This window comes from Chlorocebus sabaeus, chromosome 1 (genome assembly GCF_047675955.1).
Source record: "Chlorocebus sabaeus isolate Y175 chromosome 1, mChlSab1.0.hap1, whole genome shotgun sequence".
NCBI classification, from domain to species: Eukaryota; Metazoa; Chordata; class Mammalia; order Primates; family Cercopithecidae; genus Chlorocebus; species Chlorocebus sabaeus.
In genome coordinates, this window is record NC_132904.1 from 109,560,789 (window position 1) to 109,583,049 (window position 22,261).

At 44.1% G+C, this 22,261-nt stretch overlaps 1 protein-coding gene across 8 annotated transcripts in view; it reads left to right on the forward strand.

The window, feature by feature from the left end:
• Nucleotides 1-22,261, forward strand: part of NCAM1 (neural cell adhesion molecule 1) — a 312,305-nt gene that overhangs the window by 268,478 nt on the left and 21,566 nt on the right. For 4 of the 8 annotated variants that reach the window (XM_073021100.1, XM_073021120.1, XM_073021106.1 and 1 more), the window contains exons 13-15: nucleotides 783-914; nucleotides 2,056-2,070; nucleotides 21,481-21,605. In XM_073021100.1, coding sequence (XP_072877201.1) covers nucleotides 783-914; nucleotides 2,056-2,070; nucleotides 21,481-21,605 — 272 coding nt within the window. The remainder of the gene's footprint in view (nucleotides 1-782; nucleotides 915-2,055; nucleotides 2,071-21,480; nucleotides 21,606-22,261) is intronic. The other 4 variants (XM_038005206.2, XM_038005212.2, XM_008020884.3 and 1 more) reach the window with 1 other exon arrangement.

A 22,261-nucleotide genomic window follows, 5' to 3' on the forward strand; every position in this document is an offset into this window, starting at 1 on the left:
AAGCAATCACTTTACCTTCCTAACTTCCCTCTGAAATCTCATACCAATTTTGTGGCAGGTTGATCTCATGTCACTATCTGTCCACCAGATTTTTTTTTAAAGATCAATTCTAGTTATTTTTATTAATATAAAATATAAATAACATACATTTTGCATTCCATCATTTTTAAGTGTACAATTCAGTGGCATTAAGTTGTAACCATCACCACTATCCATCTCCACAACTTTTTATCATCCCAAACCGAAACTCTGTACCCATTAAACAGTAACTCTTCATTCGCTACCTCCCGCTAGCCCCTGGCAACCACCATTCTTTCTGTCTCTATGTAGCTGGCTATTCTAAGCACCTCATATAAGTGGACTCATATGGCATTTGTCCTTTTATGGCTAGCTTATTTTATTTCACTTAGCAAAATATTTTCAAGGTTCATCCATGTTGTAGCATGTGTCAGAATTTCCTTCCTGTTTAAGGTGGAATAACCTTCCATTGTATGTATATGCCGCATTTCATGTATCCATTCATCAGTCAATGATCATTGGGGTTGTGTCTGCCTTTCGGCTATTGTGAATGATGCTGCTGTGAACATGGATAGCCAGTTATCGGTATCTGTTTGGTCCCGACTTTCAATTCTATGCATATGCCCAGAAATAAAATTGCTGGACCAAATGATAAATCTACAGTTAATTTCTTGAGGACCCTCCCTACTGTTTTCCAGAGTGGCTGCACTATTTTAACAGCAGACTTTCACTCTTCTGTCATCCTTCCCATATTCTCATAACAGCCAGCATGGAGGGCATTGTCACCATTGTGGGCCTGAAGCCCGAAACAACGTACGCCGTAAGGCTGGCGGCACTCAATGGCAAAGGGCTGGGTGAGATCAGCGCGGCCTCCGAGTTCAAGACGCAGCCAGTCCGTAAGTAAAGCCAGCTGCCCACCTTTTCCCAGCCCACCCTCTTCTCCCTGGGGGCAGCGGGGGACCCTGAGCTGGCCCATGTCATTGTTCAGACCACAGCTTTTTGTCTTTCAGATCCCTCTGCTCCTGGAGGTCCCACCTCCTAGTTCTCTGGTTCTCAGTGACAGCTAACACACAGTCCCTTCATTCTCTCTTTCTCCAAGGGGTTGGGGACACTGTCATAGTAGCCGGTCCAGCTCATTAGAATAACAGCCGCGGGGAGGGCACCAACACATTATTAAAGGAAGTGGGGGAGAAAACCAGGAGTGGGTCGTCAAAGGATCTGGGAGAGTTGCTTTTTGACAGGCCACAAAAGCTCTAAGCACCCGGTGACTTGCAGGACACAGGTATAGATGGTGACAGTTCACATAATGCATTGTGAGATTGTGGATGCAGCAGAGGTATTCAGTCAGAGACAAATGGAAACTGCTAGAGAATATGTGAGCAGTAGCAGAAACCCAGCAAAGCCAAGGGGAAGAGGTAGCCCTGGCCTTGGCCTTTTCTGCTCCTCTCCCTCCCATAGCAAGAGCATTCCTCAAGGCCTCTTTCAAGAGAATTGCTTCCCCCTCATTCCACTCAGGGATGGATCTCTAGGTTTTCCTCTGCCATTCCCTCTTTCTTTAAACTACGCCTGTCCCACTGTGCCCTCCCTTCCCACCAGCAGCCAGGCTCCGGGCAAGCCCTGCTCCCGTCATACCCCTCTGCAGACAGAGATACTGCCCTGGGAAGCTCCTGAGTCCACCCAGCTACAGAAGATACCGTAGAACTAAATTCCTGAGTGTTCACAGAGTTCCCTGGGCTCTCTGACCCCTGGATTTAAAATGCACCTGGGAGAATCCTTTGCTTCCTTCTCTTTGAAGCCAGGGGCCTACAAAGGGACCCACTACCCTTACCTCTTCCCAGAAACCGGAAAGCCTGTCTCATCTTCCTTCTACAGGAATGGCTTCTTTCTCTGGATTTGAAGTAATTTGATAATTTGAGTTTCCAGCTCCATGTGCTCTGCGGATTCTATTCATTATCTTTTACATCTTATTTTTTTTTTTTTCTTGGGTCTGTCTCTTGTCTTTTCTTTTCGTCTGTGTTCCATCCATGGGAAATGCAGATAGCCCTCCTCCACGTAAGTGCCTCTTCATACCTCATTACCTGTTTCCATAGCGTTAACATCTGCTAGATCTAGTTCTTAATTTAGTTCTGGCCCCTTTTTTGTCCCCTAGAGGCTGAAGTAGATGATATTGTCTGGGCCCTAACCACACTGACCTTAGTCTAGTTGTGCTGTTGTTAACGTCTGTAGGTTACTCCAAGAGGCTAACACTCTTCCTGTTTTAGAGCATGCAACTTCTGTGTCTTTGGAAATTGTGCTTATTTATTAATTTTTGTGTGTGATGATTACCCCACGGCAAAGATGATGTTTGCTGAGCCAAGCATGGTGGAAGTCTGCAGATGGGGCCCCGAATAACATGCTATAGCCCCACCTCACCTGCAGCCAGGATATCGGGAAAGTGACCACAGCCCCACCAGGTCACTATTCAAAATACCTTGAAGGGAAAAAAAAACCTGAAAGGATTTTCATATTTGCTTTTAGGAGATAAAGGAATTGAGCTCAGTTGCTTCCTTGCTTTTTGTCTCTCAGCTTGGTAGCTGGAGGGGAATAGGAGGATGGCCAGGGAGGCTCCTACAGCAGCTGCCATAGTCAAAACATAGCATGAACTTTGGTTCTGAGCCATGGGCATGTCCCGCAGGCAACTGTTGCAGAGTTAAGTCTCTAGTTCCGGTCAGCTCTGTTCGTTAGCGTGTAGTTACTTGCAGTGTGCATCTCCTTGTTTGGGGAAGACTAACCAGTTAATGTAGGAGCTCTTCTGCCATGCATGGTAGGGAAGGGGAGATTCCTCACTGGAAGGACACCCTAATCATGGAAGCTGTACATAGAGGACACAGGGAACAAGGGTAACAGAGAGATGAACTGTGGTTTGACCCCGTCAGCCTGCAGAGATGCCCCTAAACTTCCCTTCTCCTGAGATTTGGCTCTTCCTAGGCTGAACCAGAATAGCGGAGGGAGGTGTTACCCAGACAGACACCGAAGAAAAAGTATTCAGGAAGCTGTACAGTCTTTTCAGAAAAAGGCTCCCTGCACCTGAAAGGTACCCAAGGAAGCTTATCTTTCTAACATTATTCAGAAATATCGCAGCAACAGCAAAAACTAAGTAGCTACATGTAGGTGTTCTGAGATTTTGAGCAAGTGCCACATCCCCCCTCAGCAGAGTTGGTGCCGGGATGAACCAGCCCTCGGAGGCATCAGAGTTGGGGGATGGAGCCATCAGGCCAGACTGACAGGTACCTGCTCTGGGCGTGCAGCTGCTATGCCCTAAGCAAGTTTGGGAGGAGTCACTCTGGGCATGAGAGAACCTTCCTTCTGGATCTTCCGCTGATCTTTAACTCGTGGTTTAACTGAGTCTCCAGGTTTCCTCTGGTCTGGATTTGATCAGTAAATGAATGCTGGCTTAGTTACATTAAAGAGAGGAAGGCTGGGATGAGGCTCCCCTCTGAGTTTCTAACTAGTAACTGGAGTTTGAGTACTGAATCAGAGTAACTGGGTCTTGGACTTCAAAGGCCACAGTGGTTTTCATGCATTGCCAGCTCAGTTCTTGCAAAGGTGAGATTTTATATATGTATAAATATATATATATATATATATAGCAGAAGCTATATTTTAAAGCCAATGTTAAAAATGAAATTCTTAGTGAAATTTTAACTTTAAATTAAAATTTTTAACTACAAAAAAGAGGTCTCCAGACCTTGTTGTTTATTGTCTGATAGTATCAAAATGGATAAGTAACCACGACTCACCCTTTGGAAAAGGGTGGTGTCATCTCTGCATTCCAAGTAGGTCGCGAATGCTACAACAGCAGGCATTGTTAGTGGTACAAAAAGTCAGTTTTTCTCAATCATATAATAAAGTTAAGGTCTGAAGAATCAAAAGGCAAACTTCTTTTAGGTAAGTAGAACCATGGCATATTCTTAGAACTGAGCATGCCTTTTGCAAGAACTTTAGCAGGGTGAGGCAGTGAACATACGGGAACATCATATTATCACCAAAGATGACTTATTATGGTCTTTCTTTGGGCCCTGATAACCTTCCCAGAGTTGCTGAAGTGAGGACTTAGCCCACAGAGTATCCTGCTACCCCTAGACCCATCCTGAAAACAGATATCATTGGGAGGATGCTGCCAGCAGCTACCACTGTTATGACAAACCCACCCTTTTGCTGCTGGGAACTGAGGAACAAGCCTTAGGAAGGACCTTCTCTGAATTCTTACTCCCATTTCTTGGAAGACACAAAGGTTGTCTGAACTTAGGTAAACAGAATCAACCACCAGTTTAGCTGTGTGCTTGCACTGAGCCCAAGAACCAGTGGCATTGGTTTCTGATGCCAGCTCACAGCACCGCTGACACTGCACCCCTGTCCTGTAATACTGTTGGGATGCGGATGCACAGCAGGATCCCATGCCACTGGAGTTGTGCTCTGGTTACACTCCAAGCCCTAGGGAAGAGAAGGCACAGAGTCAGCAGAGACCAGTGTGCTGCACGGGGAGGCGTTGCTGCCGGACTCCTGGGCTGCCAGGTGTCAGGTGAGACCAGCGCATTTGGCACTGGTCTCATCACTTGAAGTTTGTTGAGATGTCTCAATAATGGGATTACTTTCTTGGTTCTTTAATAGACCTCTCCGTGTTTAGAGACATGGATACGTCAAAGCAGGGATGAGCGGGGGAGCTAGTAAAAGCCACAAATTCTTGTGCTTTCAAGCTGCCAGTTAGTAAGCATGGCTTACCTGTTTGGAGGTTCCTTTGTGTGTAGTTCATGAACGTGCATGAAGGTCATGAGGAAACTGTGACTCCAAACAAACAAATAAAACTCTAACCTGGGAGAATGTGCCTATTTCATGTTATTTTTTAAGCCTAATGTCTGCATGTCATCAAGACACTCAGGAGGAAAGCTCACAACCTCTGTTTGCCTTGCGAGGGGCTGCTTCTGTGAGACTCCTTACAACTCACTGTGAATCCTCCCCTCCATGACTGAGCTACCCACCTTCATAATTTCATTGCCCAAACAATACATCTTAATTTGCTTCTGTACCATGAAGCAAAATAGACAATTTCTTTTTGAATATAGAGATTATGAATGAGTCTCTACTTTTTAAAGGAGGCATCTTGAGATTTTTGTTTTCACATGTTGTCCCCCAGGTGGCGCACTGCAAGTATAAGTTAAACGGATTGTCATACATGTGGTTAAAGCACGTAAAATTCCATCTCTTTGCCAGAATGATATGGACAACTATGCAAACAATTCAAGCCAAACAAAGAAAAGAGAGGGAAGGAGACCATCCAATAATGATGAGTTACGATTCTTTGTTGCTTTGATTCCAGTGACTCTGTACTCATGGTTTAATGAGATGCCCTCATATGGAAGGTCAAGGGAGACAAAACCATGAGTATTAGATATTAAGGCAGTGTCGGAGATGCCTGAGGTTTTTCCAAATTTTCATCTAGCTCTCAAAGGGGACTTGTTTTGTGACTGTTGATGGGACTACTTCCAAATATTTGCCAATGAAAAACCAAAGATCCATTCAGTGTCCCAGTATCTCAGATGCACAAACAACCATCCTCTACACAGAAGATTGGCTAGAATTTCAGTCCCAGTCTCTTCAACATTTCTGTTCTCTGGAGGAGTGAGAATAATCCTGAATGTTATTTGCATGGCTCTTCTGTAGCAGCCTCCAAATAACCACATTCTGTAGGGGAGTTTTTGGAAGGCAGCAGTGGTTGCAGCATCACCTGTATGATAAAGGATCATGAACTTCACCCAGTAGTACACTTTAGGTAGGACAGCCATTTCTGTTTCATTCATTCAGATGTTGAAATGAGTGAGACATATAGATTTTGCTATAAATAAAGTCATATATGGAAATATATACCTATATAGAAACACATATATAGATGTGTAACATGAAAAGCCAATGTCTATTTTCTCCTTCACTGGTTCACCTTAAACTGAGGTCCAAATTCCCTTTCCTCCTATACCTCTGGTCCTATGGAGACAGCTGGTCCTGCTGAACTGGATATTTGTTTTCAGTCAAGGTTTGAGGCTTGTGCAGCTGTTCCTGGGCCAGACTTTACCTGAACTGCAGGGTTTGGCAGGTGCACAGCCTCAAGGTTTGAAGTTAGAGAGAGCCCTGCTCCTCGCTGGTGCCCTGGCCACCTGTTCAAACACAGTGTTGTTCTTCCCACTGTAACTTGCTTCAGCTCCTCATACTGACGCCCCAGGGTTGTTGCTTCCGTTTTTTTCATTCAGTATCTGTGTACCTCAATGATCTTTTTTCCCCACCTTCATTTTTCTTTCTTCAGCGGCATCTGCTAGCTCGTCTACCCCTGTTCCATTGTCTCCACCAGATAGTGAGTATCATTTTCTTCATCCATCTCTCTGCAGGTCGCTTTCCACCAGCCACAGTTTGTTCTGCCTAATGTTATCTCCTTCACCAGGTGATAATTCAACTCAGTTGGCGGAAAGCAGCGTCGGGTTTTAGAGAAGCAGATGAGAAGAGAAACAGGCATAGGGCTTCTCAGATCCATGAGGGGCAGCCTTCCCTGAAGGAGAGGCAAGGGAAAAGATTGCTCTGGATAGAAACCCCTGCAGGCAGGATCCCCAAGGCAGCTTCCCTGGGGCCACCCCTGTCCTCAGGATTCTGAGTGGGCTGGATCAAAACTCGTATTTGGAGAAGCCAAAGGAAGTGACCAAGAAAAATGTCTCCTCTGCAGGGTCATAGAAAATGTATTGGAGTGTTTTGTTTTTACCCTTCATTTTAATTGGCACAGTTGGATACAGACATTGAAATTAGATAGGGAGGCCTGTAGCTTTCACTTTATCCATAAATGCATACTTCTCTTGTAAATATTTGTGGGAAAATAAACAGTGTCTGGCAGTGTCTGGCAGATGTGCCTGGCAGTAGGCGCTCAGGCAAATCGTTTAACCCTTCACAAGTGAGCCTTGTTTATCTCCTCTGTAAAACAGGATGCGTAGTCACCCACATCCTGCCGCCCTAAAGAAAATCGCAAACATTTTAATGTTTATCAAGCTCTGCTTTACCCACCTGGGATCATTACCACCAAGCCAGCAGTAATGTCAATGGGTCGCTCTCAGGTTTCGTCATCCTGGCTAAGCCTTGCTCATTTCCGATCTAATGAATGTTGCTATCCTGTCCTTTTGTTCTTCTGAATGCGCAGGAGTAGAAGGGGCTCCAGGCCTGCCACTGTTTGGAGTTTTGAACCTAGCTTTCCAGGGAGGAATAGCAAAGTAAGACCACAGCTCAGTAAGACACAGGATGCAAAGCCAGCATCTGCCCAGAGTGGCAGACAGCAGCAAATGGGCAGGCAGGGTGGTGCCGCCTGGCTGGCTTTATTCTCCTTGATATATCAGAAGCCCCTGCAGTTTGGGCTCAGACTCAGGAGGTGACTCAAGCCTCAAGCTCAGAAGCCCTCTGTCACCATCTGTTGACTCAGAAGCATGCCCACCGCCCCATGCAGTGCTTTTCCAGGCACTGTCCTGTAGCAGACGGAGTTCAGGCTTTGGAAGTAGACAGACCTGGGTTCAAATCACAGCTCCACTACTTCCGCCTGAAGCTCCATGACGTAGGGTAAGCCACTAAACCTCCCCAAGTCTCAGATTTCTTACCTCTAAGGTGAAGAATGGATTCCACTTACCTTTTTAAGTGTTTGTGAAAATTAAAGATTAAGAGTGAAGAACACAAAACATACTGCTCAGAATTTAGCAACTGGAATTAATAGTCAGAATAAATGAGAGTTATGCTATCTCTTGCTGCATGAGAGCCATCTGTCAGCAAAATCTCTGATCATCTCTTTCAAATAAGTATATTAAGGTATTTTCAATATGTATATTAAGGCCCAGCATGGCGTCTCAGGCCTGTAATCCCAGCACTTTGAGAGGGCCAGGGGCTGGATTGCTTGAGGCCAGGAGTTCAAGACCAGTCTGGGCAACATGGTGAAACCTTGTCTCTACTAAAAATATAAAAATTAGCCAGGCGTGGTGGCATGCGCCTGTAATCCCAGTTACTTGGGAGGCTGAGGCAGGAGAATCGCTTGAACCTGGGAGATGGAGGTTGTAGTGAGATGAGATTGCACCATTGCACTCCAACCTGGGTGGCAGAGCAAGACTCCATCTCAAAATAATAAATAGATAAATAAATAAATATGTATATTAATATTGATAACTCAGAGAAGAGAGTGAGAGAATACCTCCTTCACCATCTTTATAATGATGCCTACATATATATAATATATACACACCCATGTATATATACATATATAGCTATGAGTTTAATTTATCTCCATTCTCTCCTTCACCTTTCTGTGCCTTTTCTGTCTGTCATGTTTCCATAGCAACCTGGCCTCTTCCTGCCCTTGCAACCACAGAACCAGCTAGTGAGTACAGGGCTGAGCTGCTCTCGGCCAGACCTCTGATCGCTTGTTGTAGAGCCGACTTCTAGGTTACAGCGCTGCCTGTTGTTTTCCCTTTTATTAAAAGCAACAGTTGTGAATGCATGAAGGCTCCTAGCCTGGTGTGGTTTCCTAAGCATGCCGTCTGCTTGGCCAAGAGAGCAAACCAAGCATCAGCAAAAGAACGGGGGTGATTATTGGAAGAATACTCCGTGCATGAGGAGGCCTTTCCAAATTGACTCTCTAGTTAAAAATAGACAAGGATTAAGGAAACGCTGAGGACACAAAAGAACAGCATCTCTTTCCCGGCTTTCGCTTCACTGTCCCTCCTTCTGAAATACACACGCTCATGTGCGTGTTAATTTAGCAGTAGAAAAAAGACTGAGAAGCAGGGAAGGAATAGGAGAAAATGGCTGCTTGGGGAAAGGGAGAGGGTGATGCCGAGAAGGAAGGAGCTGCTGCTTCCTGACAGCATGCCCGGCTTTGTCTCCCTGTATGCAGAGCACAGGGAAAGGAGAGAGCTCCTTCCTGCTGTCTCCTTTCAGGCTCCTGCCTCAGTGCTAGAAAAATGATGGGCAGAAAAAGCCTAATCCAGGCTCCCCCTGGGTTGAGAGTCCAGATGAAAGTGCTGGAATTTATCTCTTGACAGTAGAGTCAAGAGCCAGACTGTATCCTCTTTTTTTCAACGTAGAAAACATTGTGCAGAATCACTGCTGTAACGTGTTCCAAGCTGGTCTTTATAATGCTCTAATGAAGTAAGATGTGTGTGGAGGACTTGAATCCCCTGAAGAATCCATATGAGTGTGTGTGCATGTTTGTAGTGTTCAAGCATCGAAGCTGTGTGGGAGTTTTAGATTTTATAATATTTCTGGTTGCACAGAAAAAAAATGGCATACATCCCATCAAGCAGAACGAGAAGGCAGAAAGCAGGTATGCAAAGTATAACTCCAGCTCCCAGGGCCAAGCTTTCCGATACATAATTGAACAGAGAAGAAAAGAGTTTCCTGGTTCTGTGTGTTGCATGAAATGGTTCTTTTTTTTCTACTGCAGAACACAGCTAAGGGTCTGCTTTCTTGGTGTTCCCTCCATGTGTGTGCTGTGATGAATTTTAATTCCTGATGCTTTTAAGGTTTCATTTTGTCAGCAGAGCCGAGCCGATGGCAATAGGCTGTGCTCGCATGGGTTTAATTCAGATTATGAGGTTTTTTCTTTCCACATTTGGAAAAGGAATGCAGCTAACAGCCTCCTTTCTTATTCTACAGTGTCACTCCTGTCCTTTTTCAGCCTGGTGCAGTGTGTGTCCAGGCACAGTAGGAGAAAGCTACATAACGTATTTGTACAACTGTGTCGCATTTAAAGTGACTCACTGTAGGTTGGTCCTCTCTGTTAGTGAAACACAATCTTGGCTCCAGATTTTGCCTGAAGAAGGAATTAGGTGTCTCTCCCCTGACATGTCTTTAATTTTTAAACATCAGACATTTCTGCCCACAGATAAAATGCTTAGTTGTGACATCCAAAGGGAAGAAAGTTTGAGTCATTTTATTTTGAACCACTTGACTACTGACCCAAATTGTAGGTCCCAGTGGATACTGAGATAAAGGAAAGATGTTCACAATTGGGCAGCAGCCTGAGTTTAGCATGAACATATTTCTCACCAGTAAGTGAAATGTAGCACATGTGAATTGCAGTGGAACTAATAGCAGAGTAGCTATCAGCGTGTGAATATCCATCGATCATCAATCCGTCAATGGGGTTGAAAATAAATATCTCCCAGTTTTGCCTGTGTGTGTGTGTGTGTGTGTGTGTGTGTGTGTGTACCCATTTATAATTATGAGGGAATAAAGGTATTCTAAATAAAACCAAAGGAGCAATTGCTTAGTTGTATATAGTCCCTGAAAGTCCCCTTTGGTAGGAAGGTACCGGAATCTGTGTAATGGGAAAAGAAGCATACATTCTATCAGCTCACAGTGGCAAGGGAAGAGGTAGGCTGGTTAAAGCATTTCTCTCGAGTTATTTTTAACCAGCGGTGTTCTTTACACAGAAAGGTGTCTTCATCTGCCTTCTTTGCCCTTCTCCCTCAGCCACAATTGGCAATGGCCAAAACATTCCCTGGCCTCTTAAATTTAAGGTCAGAAACCCAAAATGCCTTTTAACAAGTCAAGATCACTCAGTCACAACATAGGACCAAAAGGAATGCTTTTACATCCACACAAGAAAAGTATTTTTTTTTCATTGTAAATCTCCAATTTATGTCTTAGTGCAACCACAAGTCTAAAGATACAACTTTAACCACAACAGGTTGGGTGCCGTGGCTCAAGCCTGTAATCCCAGCACTTTGGAAGGCTGAGGTAGAAGGATCCCTTGAGCCCAGCCTGGCCAACATGGCGAAACCCCCATCTCTACAAAAAATAGAAAAATTAGCTGTGCGTAGTGGCACACGCCCGTGGTCCCAGCTATTCAGGAGGCTGAGGCAGAAAGATTGCTTGAGCCTGGGAGGTCAAGACTGGAGTGAGCTATCTTCACGCCACTGCACTGCAGCCTGGGTGATGAAACGAGACCCTGTTTCAAAACAAACAAAAAACTTTAACCACAAATGGCCAAACATTTGCTTAATGTCAAACTCTCAGCACATTAGGCCAAAGGTACAGTTTCTGCTGTTTAGTGTCAGCACAGCCATTGTCTCAACCATCAGAAGGAAACCTATTCCCTAGTCTGCACTGGCCTCTTCCTTTATATGGGTCTTGACTTTAGGGAGGCTCACTGAGGTCTCAGGAATAATACGGGTTTGTGGAGAAAGAAGTGAGATAAGATCATCAAAGCCACCATCTCTGGCATGCATCCACCCAGCCCCATTCAGCTCATGCCCCCCTCTTCCTTATGCCACAGGAAACATGAAATGACGCTTTTTGATTTAATACAATCTTTTGTTCTTCTAGGGCACACAGTCTTCACGTTAAGACTCTCAGGACTTTTCCTTGATGACCCATATTCTGTTTCATTGCCCTTGTTTCCCAAGGATGCTGAGACATTTCTGGAATCTGTGGATAATAACTTGCTTTTTTCTTTTCCTTTAACAGTCTCCTGGATTGACTTTGACATCTGGTTCCTGACAGCAACACCTCCCCATTTCAAAACAAGTTTACATGCTCCTGATGTGGTATTAATATGTAGTGTTGCAGCCGTAGCTAATGCTTATTGGTGTTGTTAACCAAATGCTCTTTATGATTTATTATCCTATTTCTGGGCAGTTTCGCTGCCCTCCCAATGTTTCCTATATATGCTGCTAATTTAATTTAATTTCTCCTTTTATTTAGTCTGTGATTTTGTTGTTGATTTTTCTCCCTGCCCATTGTTTACATCAGTTTTTAATTTTTTTGTATTTTCCATGTGACCTCCTCCACTTTCCTTTCAACCAATCATGTGCGTGCGTATCATGTGACTTTGTCATGTGGCTTGCATGGTGCTGATGATGTCGTCCACGCTGGTGAACAGAAGGTAAAACTCTTTGTTCTGATTAGTGAAATAAATCTGGGACCACAGCCTGGCACGTAGGGCACACCCATTTCTTCCTGTCTCAGATTTCCCAAGCAAAGCCATTTGAGAGATTTCCTCTTGTTCTCAATTCACATCCAGCATTCATCATTCCTTGCAAACTTGACATGACAATTTGATATCACGACAACCTTTGGTTTGCTATTTTGCTTCAAGAAATTTGGTCACACAAACTGTTCCCTACAGTCAACCCACATTAGCCATAGCACAGTTTGCAAACTGAATTTTTACCAGATGGTTCATAAAAATTATTTCCCAGAAAGGTGTTTGGCAAATTAGCTTTATAGCATTGTTGTTTAACTTTATCCAGTAGTTCTAAAGACCATAGTTGTTCTAAAATGAGTCACATTCCTGTGAAAATGTTTACAACCTTGAAATGCTACAGAGTGAAATATATCAATTGCAAAGGTTGTATTTGTTCAAAACCCAATGAGAGTGCTTCATAAAATCCATGCACATTGAGGACTTTCTGAAATAAGAGATTTAAGAATTTGGATTAGAGCAGTTTGGCTGTGATTACCGAGGTGTCACTTTTTAAGAGTGGCCCTCCCCCAGGGAGGGGGAGAAAATCAAAGCAAAAGTCACTTGATAATTACCATGACTGGAGATCTCCGTGTAATCAAGAAACACATGATTGACCCTTGCAGCAAAGGAAATAAAATTATAGCCTAATTAAGTGCATAGCAATGACAAAATAATTAGTTAATATTGTGACTGTCACAACCTCATTAAAACATTTCTCGCTTACCAGAAAGAGAGAAGGAAGCCTCTGCTCACAGCTTCCCTCACTAAAATCAAACACCTATTCAGAACCTGCCCTTTGAGTCATATGCATTCAGTTTTCTCCTAACTGAAATGTTTTACTTCAAATCACACCCTGAGACATGCGCTACATGGATCACGAAAGCAAAACTAACACCAGTAACCCCCGGTGTGCCCATGCATGCAAGGGGTCCCTGTTTGACCTCACTTCTCTGAGAACTGATTGGGCGACATCCACACAGACAAAACCGTCAACAGCTGGTCTCGCATGTCCTTTGTTCCTGGTCTGTTCTTGTGTTTCGTTCTCCTCCTGTGTGTTTAGCCCTGTGTACCTTCCCTCTCGTTCACCCTCCACATTTCCCATCTCTGAGCACCTCAGCTTTATAGGGATGTCAGCTTGGCCCCAGTGTAGTCCCATTTACAGCCAGACTCCTGGACTTGCCTATGAGCCATCCTCATTTCCAAAAAGGAGATATTGGGTGTCGACATTGTACGAAATAAGGTGGGATTGTCCCAGAAGCAGAACATCTGATTCAGTCCATGCCAATAAATTGGGCTTACCTTTAAAAATCATCTGAATATGCAAGTCTTAAGACAGAGAATATAGAGAGCTTCAGATTTTCTAAACTACAAGTCCCACCCAAAATATTGTATTTTCATGATTTCCCAAAGGTTGACCATCAGCAAGACTAGACATTTTTCAGACTTGTGATGACTGTTCAGTAGTTGATGTTCTGGAAAAAGATCTGGGCCTTCCCCATGAAATCTTAAATGTGAGCAGTTACTGGATGTTGAGTTTGAAACCTATTCATTTCTTTTTAAAAAGCAAGCTTGGTCATTTCTGTGCAATGCTATAATTTGGAGCGAAACAAAGCACAATGTTAATAAGGTAGACATTAATTCGCTCCTCTAAAGAGAGATCTCTTCCAGACATTTTAAGCCAGGGCAAGAAATGTTTAAAGATGTTTTCTGAAGTTGCCATAGAAACATTCCTTAGCAATCTGCTTGGCTGTTGGTAAAAAATGTGGACAGTACTAAAAAAAAAATCACTGAGGGCCTTAGAGAATTCCAAAGCTATGATTACCCCCTCCTGGAACTGTGTCCTCATCCATGACGGACCCTCTCCTGCCATCTGCAAGGGGGCAAACTGAGGACTTATTCAGGTGAGCCCCGTAAGCAGCAGGAACTGGCCTTTAACAATAAAAATTTAAGGGAATGGAGAGGTCAGAGCCAATAAAATTCCTGGAGGAGAGCAATAAAGCTTAGTTAAGGACAGTTATCACCTCCTCTCCCTGGGTATTAGCAAAGATTTAAGCTGAATTGGGCCTAAATGAGAAAGGTGAAAGTAAGCAGAGGAGTGAGGGGGGACTTTCTGCTGTCAGTGGGTTGTACACCCAACAATTGGTGACATCTGATGTTCCCTGTCCACCTTGCACCCCCTCAAAAAAAGAAAACTGCCTGGGATATGCGTAACATAAGCTGGATGCTCCATCTGCCTGAGTTCAGTGGGGCAGTGTTTACAGAATCCAGCAGCCCTGCATGAAGTGTGGCAACTCAGAAGGAGAAGGGAGGTTATAACAGGGATTGAGCGCCATCCTTTATGGTTACTTGGCCCCTGAGCCTACAGGGCTTGGCCTGTAGAGGACTGCGACAGATAAGCTTAGACACCTGTCCCAGAAAAGAAAAAGTGAGGATGCAAACTTTGATTTCTAAGGTCATGGCATCATGTCACTGCAGGGCTTCCTCCAGTGACTCCACGGAGCCGTGGCTTTGTCCACCAGCTACCGAGGACTCTGTGTAAATGGGACTCCCCACCAGCAGCATGCGTGAGATGAAAAGCCCCCTGCACCCCCTGTCTGTGTGCTGCATGTCTGAGCATGACTCCCTCCCCAGCCATTCATAATGATATTTTTTTTCTTTAGCTACTGACACTGACTCGTACTAGGAAATGCTGATTCTGATGAGCTAAGCTCTTTAACACCCACTCTTCCTTCTTAGATTGAAAACATCACTAACCACCCCTTCCACTCCCTCCTTTATTTTTTTACAGCTGTGTGTCTGGATTGCCACGATCTCTGGCAGGTCGACACAGACTTTTCACCAGGGTTTCTGCTCTAATTGCCTTTACCTCTAAGGATTCCCTGCACTGGAGGTTCCCAGGGTAGAGAGTCAGTGGGAAGGGGCTAAGAAAAAGGCAGTGAGGTGTGTCAGCCCGAATCCTGTGGGCAGGGACTGTGGGCTGCCGCTGGCCTTGGAAACTGACAGTTCCCTTAGGGTCACCAGTATGAGGGCTGAAATTCCCCAGGAGCCACATTCTTCTTCATAACCAATCTAATGACCATGAAATAGAGCTGAAGACGGACACGAGCCCCCCTTGTGGCCTTGGAGGCAGGAGCCGAGTTAACTGTTGGTGATAGCAGTTATTTCTGTTATAACTTCCTCAGCCTGGATCAGCCCCATAACCACAAGCCATACCTTCCTGGTCATATTTTCTTTTTAGGATGATGAAACAAAGATAATTGATCAATTAATCTGTTGGTGTTTTCATGACACCCGCGAGAAGGGAACTGGTATTTTTGTGGTTCTGTCTGTCAGAGCTCATTGGTTGCTGTTTAATTTGTACTTCGTGCTGCCATTTACCGCCCCACCCCAACACGCACTCTCACATTCATAATTCCTCAGGAAACTGGTGCTGGAAAGGATTTACAGACCAGATGCCTTAGTGAGTGTGGCCACAGGGAGCTCAGCATCCTTGCTCTGCAAGCTGGGAACTGGCCATACCCACACGCACTCATTGTGTATCCCGAGGCTCCCTAGAGCCAGGGACTAGGATGGCAAAGATTCTGGTCACTCAGGCACAAGCAAAGCCCTAATGCTGAAGACAAAAGGGTCCAGGGGGAAAAAAAAAAAAAAAAAAACCAACTTTACTCCAAAAGCTTCATCTAGCAGGAACAATGCCAAAGACAAATTAATACCCACCCTTACACTGCCAGGCTGTTCTTCGGGACTGTCCAAAAGCCACTCGGCATCCCTAGAATAGCCAGGTAGGTTACCAAAAGAGGCGCCAGGGAGAGTCATGAGGATCCAAGAATGTATGCAACATAGATCACATCCGATTCTTTTGTTTGGTATCAAGGGCTAAGAGCTTTGTTTCTTTAGTTTCAGGAAAGAGAGTTAGTGGTCTAATAACGCTAAATCCTGATTCCCTCAGATAATTTGCTGATGCCCTAAGGACCAGCCACGTTTCTAACCTCTGGATGTAATTGTAATGTTTCTAACTTGGAAAAAGTAAATAGGCTTCATATTTGAATAGCTAAGTCATACATTTTGGACTTTTCAAAAACTAAGAGTAAAAAGGTATATATAACACAAGTTTCAAATTGCTTGGAAGAAATAATCACCCAAATGAGGCAGGAGTTAGGATAAACAAAATGAACAGTATTTTTAAAACTAGACAGTCTTATTTGATAGGAAAAGTAAAAGTTTGTAATGCAAGCCCCACATTTATCACGGGTTTATGCTCAGACACCTGAAACTTTGTGCAGATCTCTATGAGAGAGAAAACAAAGTGGATGAATAGAGAACACAGATGGAGGGCTTTTTGTTTTGTTTTGTTTTGTTTTGTTTTGTTGAGGCTGAGTCTCACTGTCACCCAGGCTGGAGTGCAGTGGTGCAGTCTCTGCTCACTGCAACCTCCACCTCCCGTGCTCAAGCAATTCTCCTGCCTCAGCCTCCTGTGTAGCTGGGATTACAGGCACCACCATGCCCAGTTAATTTTTTAATTTTTTTTAGTAGAGACAGGGTTTCACCATGTTGGCCAGGCTGGTCTTGAACTCCTGACCTCAGGTGATCCACCCGCGTTGGCCTCCCAAAGTGCTGGGATTACAGGCATGAGCCACTGTGCCCAGCCCCAGATAGAGGCTTCCTTGAGGATGCCTGTTTGGCACCCCAGCCTTTCATTCAGAAGACACAGCTAACTCTTGGTGTTTGGGCTCCTTTGAGAGAGAAATAGAATGTTGTTTCCTGCTAAAATTCACCAGTGCTGTCCAAGTACCCTGGATTTGCTACAATTTTTGTTGTGGAATTCAGATATCCAGCCGGAGTTTTCTAATTCCTGGGGCTTCTGCTGATGAGAGGAAGGGCATAAAGCCGATTCAGATTTAAGGGTACAGTAGCACAGTAATTACAAACAGAGAACCTGCAATCGGCATGGCCAGAAATATACATTTCAATCATGGTTTCTAAGGGAGAATTTCATAGGACCTGCCTGTGATATGTCTGACTGTACGTGGCCTCTATGGTACGTTCTTTCTTTCTTGGGTTCATGATTCACATCCTGCTAGAAAATAACAGAACTGCACAATACTTGATATTTGTTGTTGGCAAAGTTTCTTTTTAATGTTCCGTTGGTGTAGTCTTTACATAATGCATTTTGGGGGGAACATTTGACTCACGGCTAAAGCTAAACTCCAAGGGTGTAATTAACCCCAGGGGTCTTCTGGGAGCAACCTGCCGATTGCTGCTGAATCGCAAACCAACATTTACAAATAATTACAATATTGGTTTTACTGAAATTACTCATAATGATTTCAATCAGAGCAGCCATCTCAGAACACAGTGCACATCAGGACTCTCTCAGGCATTTCTTCTGCTAATGTGCTCGATATAGCAGTCAGCCTCCTGAACAGAAAGGTCCCTTTTCTCCCGCCACAGCCCCTCCCTCATCAGGCATGGCTTTGTGCAGAAAGCCTAAGAAAGTTTCTCTAACCCCATTTGTAATCTTTAAGAGAATTCACTGACAGTGAACACTGGAAGATAAGACACTTGATTAAACAATTGCTCTTAGCATATTTTCATGTACTCACAGCAAGTTACAGAGCCACCAAGTGGGTCCAAATCTCTGTGATATTAGTTGAATATGATCTTCGTGTAGAAATACTGTCATAGGCTGGGTGCAGGGGCTCACACCTATAATCCCAGTACTTTGGGAGGCCAACGTAGGAGGATAACTTGAGCCTAGAAGTTCAAGACCAGCCTCAGTAACATAGTGAGACCCCATCTCTACAAAAACTTTAAAAATTAGCCAAATTAGCCAAGTGTGGTGGCATGTGCCTGTGGTCCTGGCTACTCCGGAGGCTGTGGTGAGTGAATCACTTGAGTCATGGAGATTGAGACTGCAGTGAGCTATGACTGTGCCACTGCACTTCAACTTGAGTGACAGAGCAAGACCCTGTCTCAAAAAGAAAAAAAAAGGTCATAGGAAGCATTATGTATCTGTCCAAGGGCCCCATCATCTTTTAAAGGAATTAATCATAACTTAGTTTTTTCATCTGACAAACAAAATTGTGTCTTCTTTACCTTTGAGACTTCAGTACCTAATAGACTACCTGGGACCTAGCAGATACTCAGTACACGTCTGTTGAATAAATCATAGGTAGAGCACTCTAAATAATAAACCTAAATTTTATTTTATTTTATTTTATTTTTGAGACAAGGTCTCACTCTGTCACCCAGGCTGGAGTGCAGTGGCACGATCTTGGCTCACTGCAACCTCTGCCTCCCGGGTTCAAGTGATTCTTGTGCCTCAGCCTCTCGAGTAGCTGTAGCGGGGATTATAGGCACATGACCACACCCAGCTTTTTTTTTTTTTTTTTTTTTTTTGGTAGAGACTGAGTTTCACTGTGTTGGCCAGGCTGCTCACAAACTCCTAACCTCAAGTGATCCACCTGCCTCAGCCTCCCAAAGTCCTAGGATTACAGGCATGAGCCACCGTGCCCAGTCAATATTATTATATAATATAAAATGCTCTAAGTTCTGTGAGAAAATAATACACACATATCAGAGTACGGATAGTCACTCAGATACAATGATAGCAAATTACAGTGTTCTAACTATGTCAAATGTTGGAACTGTGTTCTAACTATGGTATAGATTTTGATGGTTTTTCTCTGATTCAAATTAAATTTTTTTCTGAAACAAATCTAAAGATAAGAGAGTACTTTCATCAGGGAAGTTGGTTTCTGCAGGATTCCCCAGAGAGACTTTTATTCTTAGGTCTTTGAAGAGACTTGGGGGTCTCTTTTCAAAGATAAAACTTTTGAGATAATTTTTTCAACATTTTAAAGCAAAAAGTTGACAACTTTCTGCCTTACAGATGTGGAATTGTTGACCTTGGAGTGCATCTCCTTAAAATTGGCTGAAAGTTTTGTATTTTGTGTTCTGTTTCCCACAATGTCATGAGAAACAGCCCAGGTATAGTTGGCAGTCCGTGCTAGTGCAGTGGCTGTCACTGTTTCACATGACGGCAGAGCTGGAAGGAGCCCTAAAGAGCATCCAATTCAGGGCCCATATTTTGCAAAAGTGGAATGAAACTTGATCAAGGCAACAGACCCCCCATGATGCAGAGTTCGGAGACAGCATTTTGCAGGATTGATTCAGCCTTGAAAACTCACACTGCTCAATTTCAAGAGGAACTCATTAGGAACGTGCAGCCAGAGAAGCCCCAGTGGACTGATCCCTAAAAGGAGGCCTTGGGAGAAGGACGCAGTCCTTGCCTAGTGGGCATGTTGGAAGGGCCGTTGATGCTGCCTGTAAAAATCCCCTCCATGCTAGGGCAGGTAGACCATTCAGCACAGAGCCAGTGTTGTGATTCTGAGTGGACAAAGTTAGAATAATTACGTTCATTTGCAATAGGTCTAGGGTCATCAACCATTCCAGTTTGCCTGGGACTGAAGGGTTTCCCAGGATGTTGGCAGTGCTAAAACCTGGAATGTTCCAGGCTAACCGGGATGAGTTGGTCACCCCAGTTTAATCAGAGAATACAATTTGTAAAGTTCTCCTGTGTCTCCTTCTATTTGTTCAGCATTTCTGAATCTACACAGAGCTCCTGCCCTGATCTAAGATCTATGCCACTTTGAGTCGCTTTTTAGCGCTAGATATCTATAATAATGTAGACATAACTGATGTATTGTCTAGGACTTGGGACAGTCCAAAGGAATTTGGAAAGCCTAAATACCTTGACCTGTCTAAACCAAATTTCTACCTATTTTCCACTGAATAGCTGTGGCCCAGGGCTAGATAGTGGCTTTAAAACAAGACAGGTCTTTGCCTGAAATCCATTCATCTTTTTATTCCTATTTTTATTTTTCCTTAATTATTGATCTAAGAAAACAAATAATAAGCACAACTTTTGCTAAATATCCTCCCGACATTATGCATCCTCCCTGTTGTAGCTTTTAATCTATCCCTGTTACTGCTACTTCTCAAACCTAAACGTGCACACAGATCACTGGAAGGATCTGGTTACATTTCTGACAAGTGCCCAGGTGATCCGCCTGCTGCCAGCCTGCGATGATAAGCGGTGGGCTCTTCCTTAGCCTTCTCCCTGGTTCCTCCTTGTATGGAAGGAAGGTGGTTCCCAGAGTAGCTGAATGAGAAGTGAGGCGTGACACTAACTGTGCCTGTAGCCATCTTATAAATGGCCAGTGGTGCAGTTTTAGGTGCTTAGATCCAAGCCCTGGTGACAAGCCGTTTTGTGGCTCTTCTGTCACATGTCTGTGATTCTGTTTTCCAGAGAGCAAGCCAGAGTGACCCACCCAGAAGGTAACTGTTTTGTAGCGTCTCCAAGTTTTCTCTCTGAGGTTATGAAATAGATGCAGAGATAGCTCCTCGCAGAAGTGCAGGATTCCCAGTGTGTTACATCTTCGTTTTAACTTTGTATGTGAGATGTCCTCTCACCTTATTACTTTCAGCATATATTAATGCAATTGTTTCTTTTAAAGTAAATTAGTGCCTTACTCACTGGAGAACCATCCTAGCCCTAGCAGTTTGTCACATGCAAGTTCATCTTCCTTCTCAACCTTGGATTCACAGTGCTACAAGCTGAGTGTATATTGCAAATCAAGAGACAACTTTTTTTCTGTTGAGAAATGCTGAAGACGTTTTTCTGTGTCTCCTCTCACAAAGAAAAAGACTGCACTGATTGTCACTTTAACACATTAAAGTGTGAGGATTAGCACTCACTCATTTGAACCATAAGTGGATACTTACAGGAAACTTGCATAAGAGGCATAAGGATACTTACAAAAAACTTGCCTAGGGCAAGTTGTGCTTTATTTAATCACAACTGGAAACTTCTTATTTTTTTAATGAGTCTGAGTAATAAAATGTCATTCATGAAAAGCCAGTCCCAAGAATGCAGCATTATTTACTCCCACTAGAGATCAGGCCTCCTAGCCCCAGGGGTGAGTGACGTGTCCCGGCAAGAAACTGGGCTGTTTTGCAAAATAATTTTATGGATGGGAGTTTCCTACTCAAACACTTGTATTTTCTCCTATTTCAGGCTGTTCCTCAAGATGTGTCAGGTTTATAAAAATTAAATCTTCAGTTATAAGAGCAACTAAAAGGAAACATAAGTACTAGTGAGAGAGACAAAAAAAAAAAAAAAAAAGCCTATTCTTAAAATGCTGAAAGGACCCTGCTCACAGGAAGGCTATTTACCAGAACATTCCCAAGAGGCACTCTCAGTTTGGGCTCAGTCTGAGGCATCTACCTGGAATTCAGTTTTATTTTTATTGCTTTTTAACCATTTGAATTTCTGAGAAAGCAAGAAAAGTGTCCAGCCCCACCCTGTCACTCCATCCCATTCGGATGGGTTGGATTTTCCTTCTGTGGATGTGAATTTCATGTGAATTAACTGGCTGTTTCAGGGGAACCCAGTGCACCTAAGCTCGAAGGGCAGATGGGAGAGGATGGAAACTCTATTAAAGTGAACCTGATCAAGCAGGATGACGGCGGCTCCCCCATCAGACACTATCTGGTCAGGTACCGAGCGGTGAGTGGCTTCCTTCTCAGACTTCACCAGAACCCTGCGACCCTGACACCCAGCTTGCTAGGGAAACAACAGGGGCAGCCCAGATGGGGCAGGGGTGGGATGGGGTCTTACTCTGTGTCTGGCAGGTGGCCCATGGGCCCTGGCCATGGCTTAAAATCCCAAGATGGCCCTACAGCTGTTAGGCCATGTTCACACTGGGTCCATTTGAAAGCCTCTTAGATGACTGTGGTGGTGACAAACTCATACCATGGTTGATTTTTCTGTGTCTTGAAGTTTTCTACAAAGTTATTTTGCCATTATCTAGTACTTCTCGTAAATGCCATACTAATATATAAGAATCACTACCTTGGATAAAATGTGTATGGTAGACCGGGCACCTGCACTGTCACTGTGACCACATGCATTTTCTCTGCACGAGAACCCTGTGTGGTAGGTCTGACCATTATCCCCTCTTTACAGATGAAGTAAGTGGGTGCACAGCAGTCAGTAAGTGCCGGATCTCACACAGCTGGGTGAGGCAGTTTAAATCCAAGCCTGACTGAGAGACTGGGCTCTCCCCACTGCCCGAGGCTGCCTAAGGTCCTCAAACAATCCTTGTTCCCTCACCAGCCCTTCGCCTGGCCACCTGAGCTGTCCTAATCCTGCTAACAGCAAGT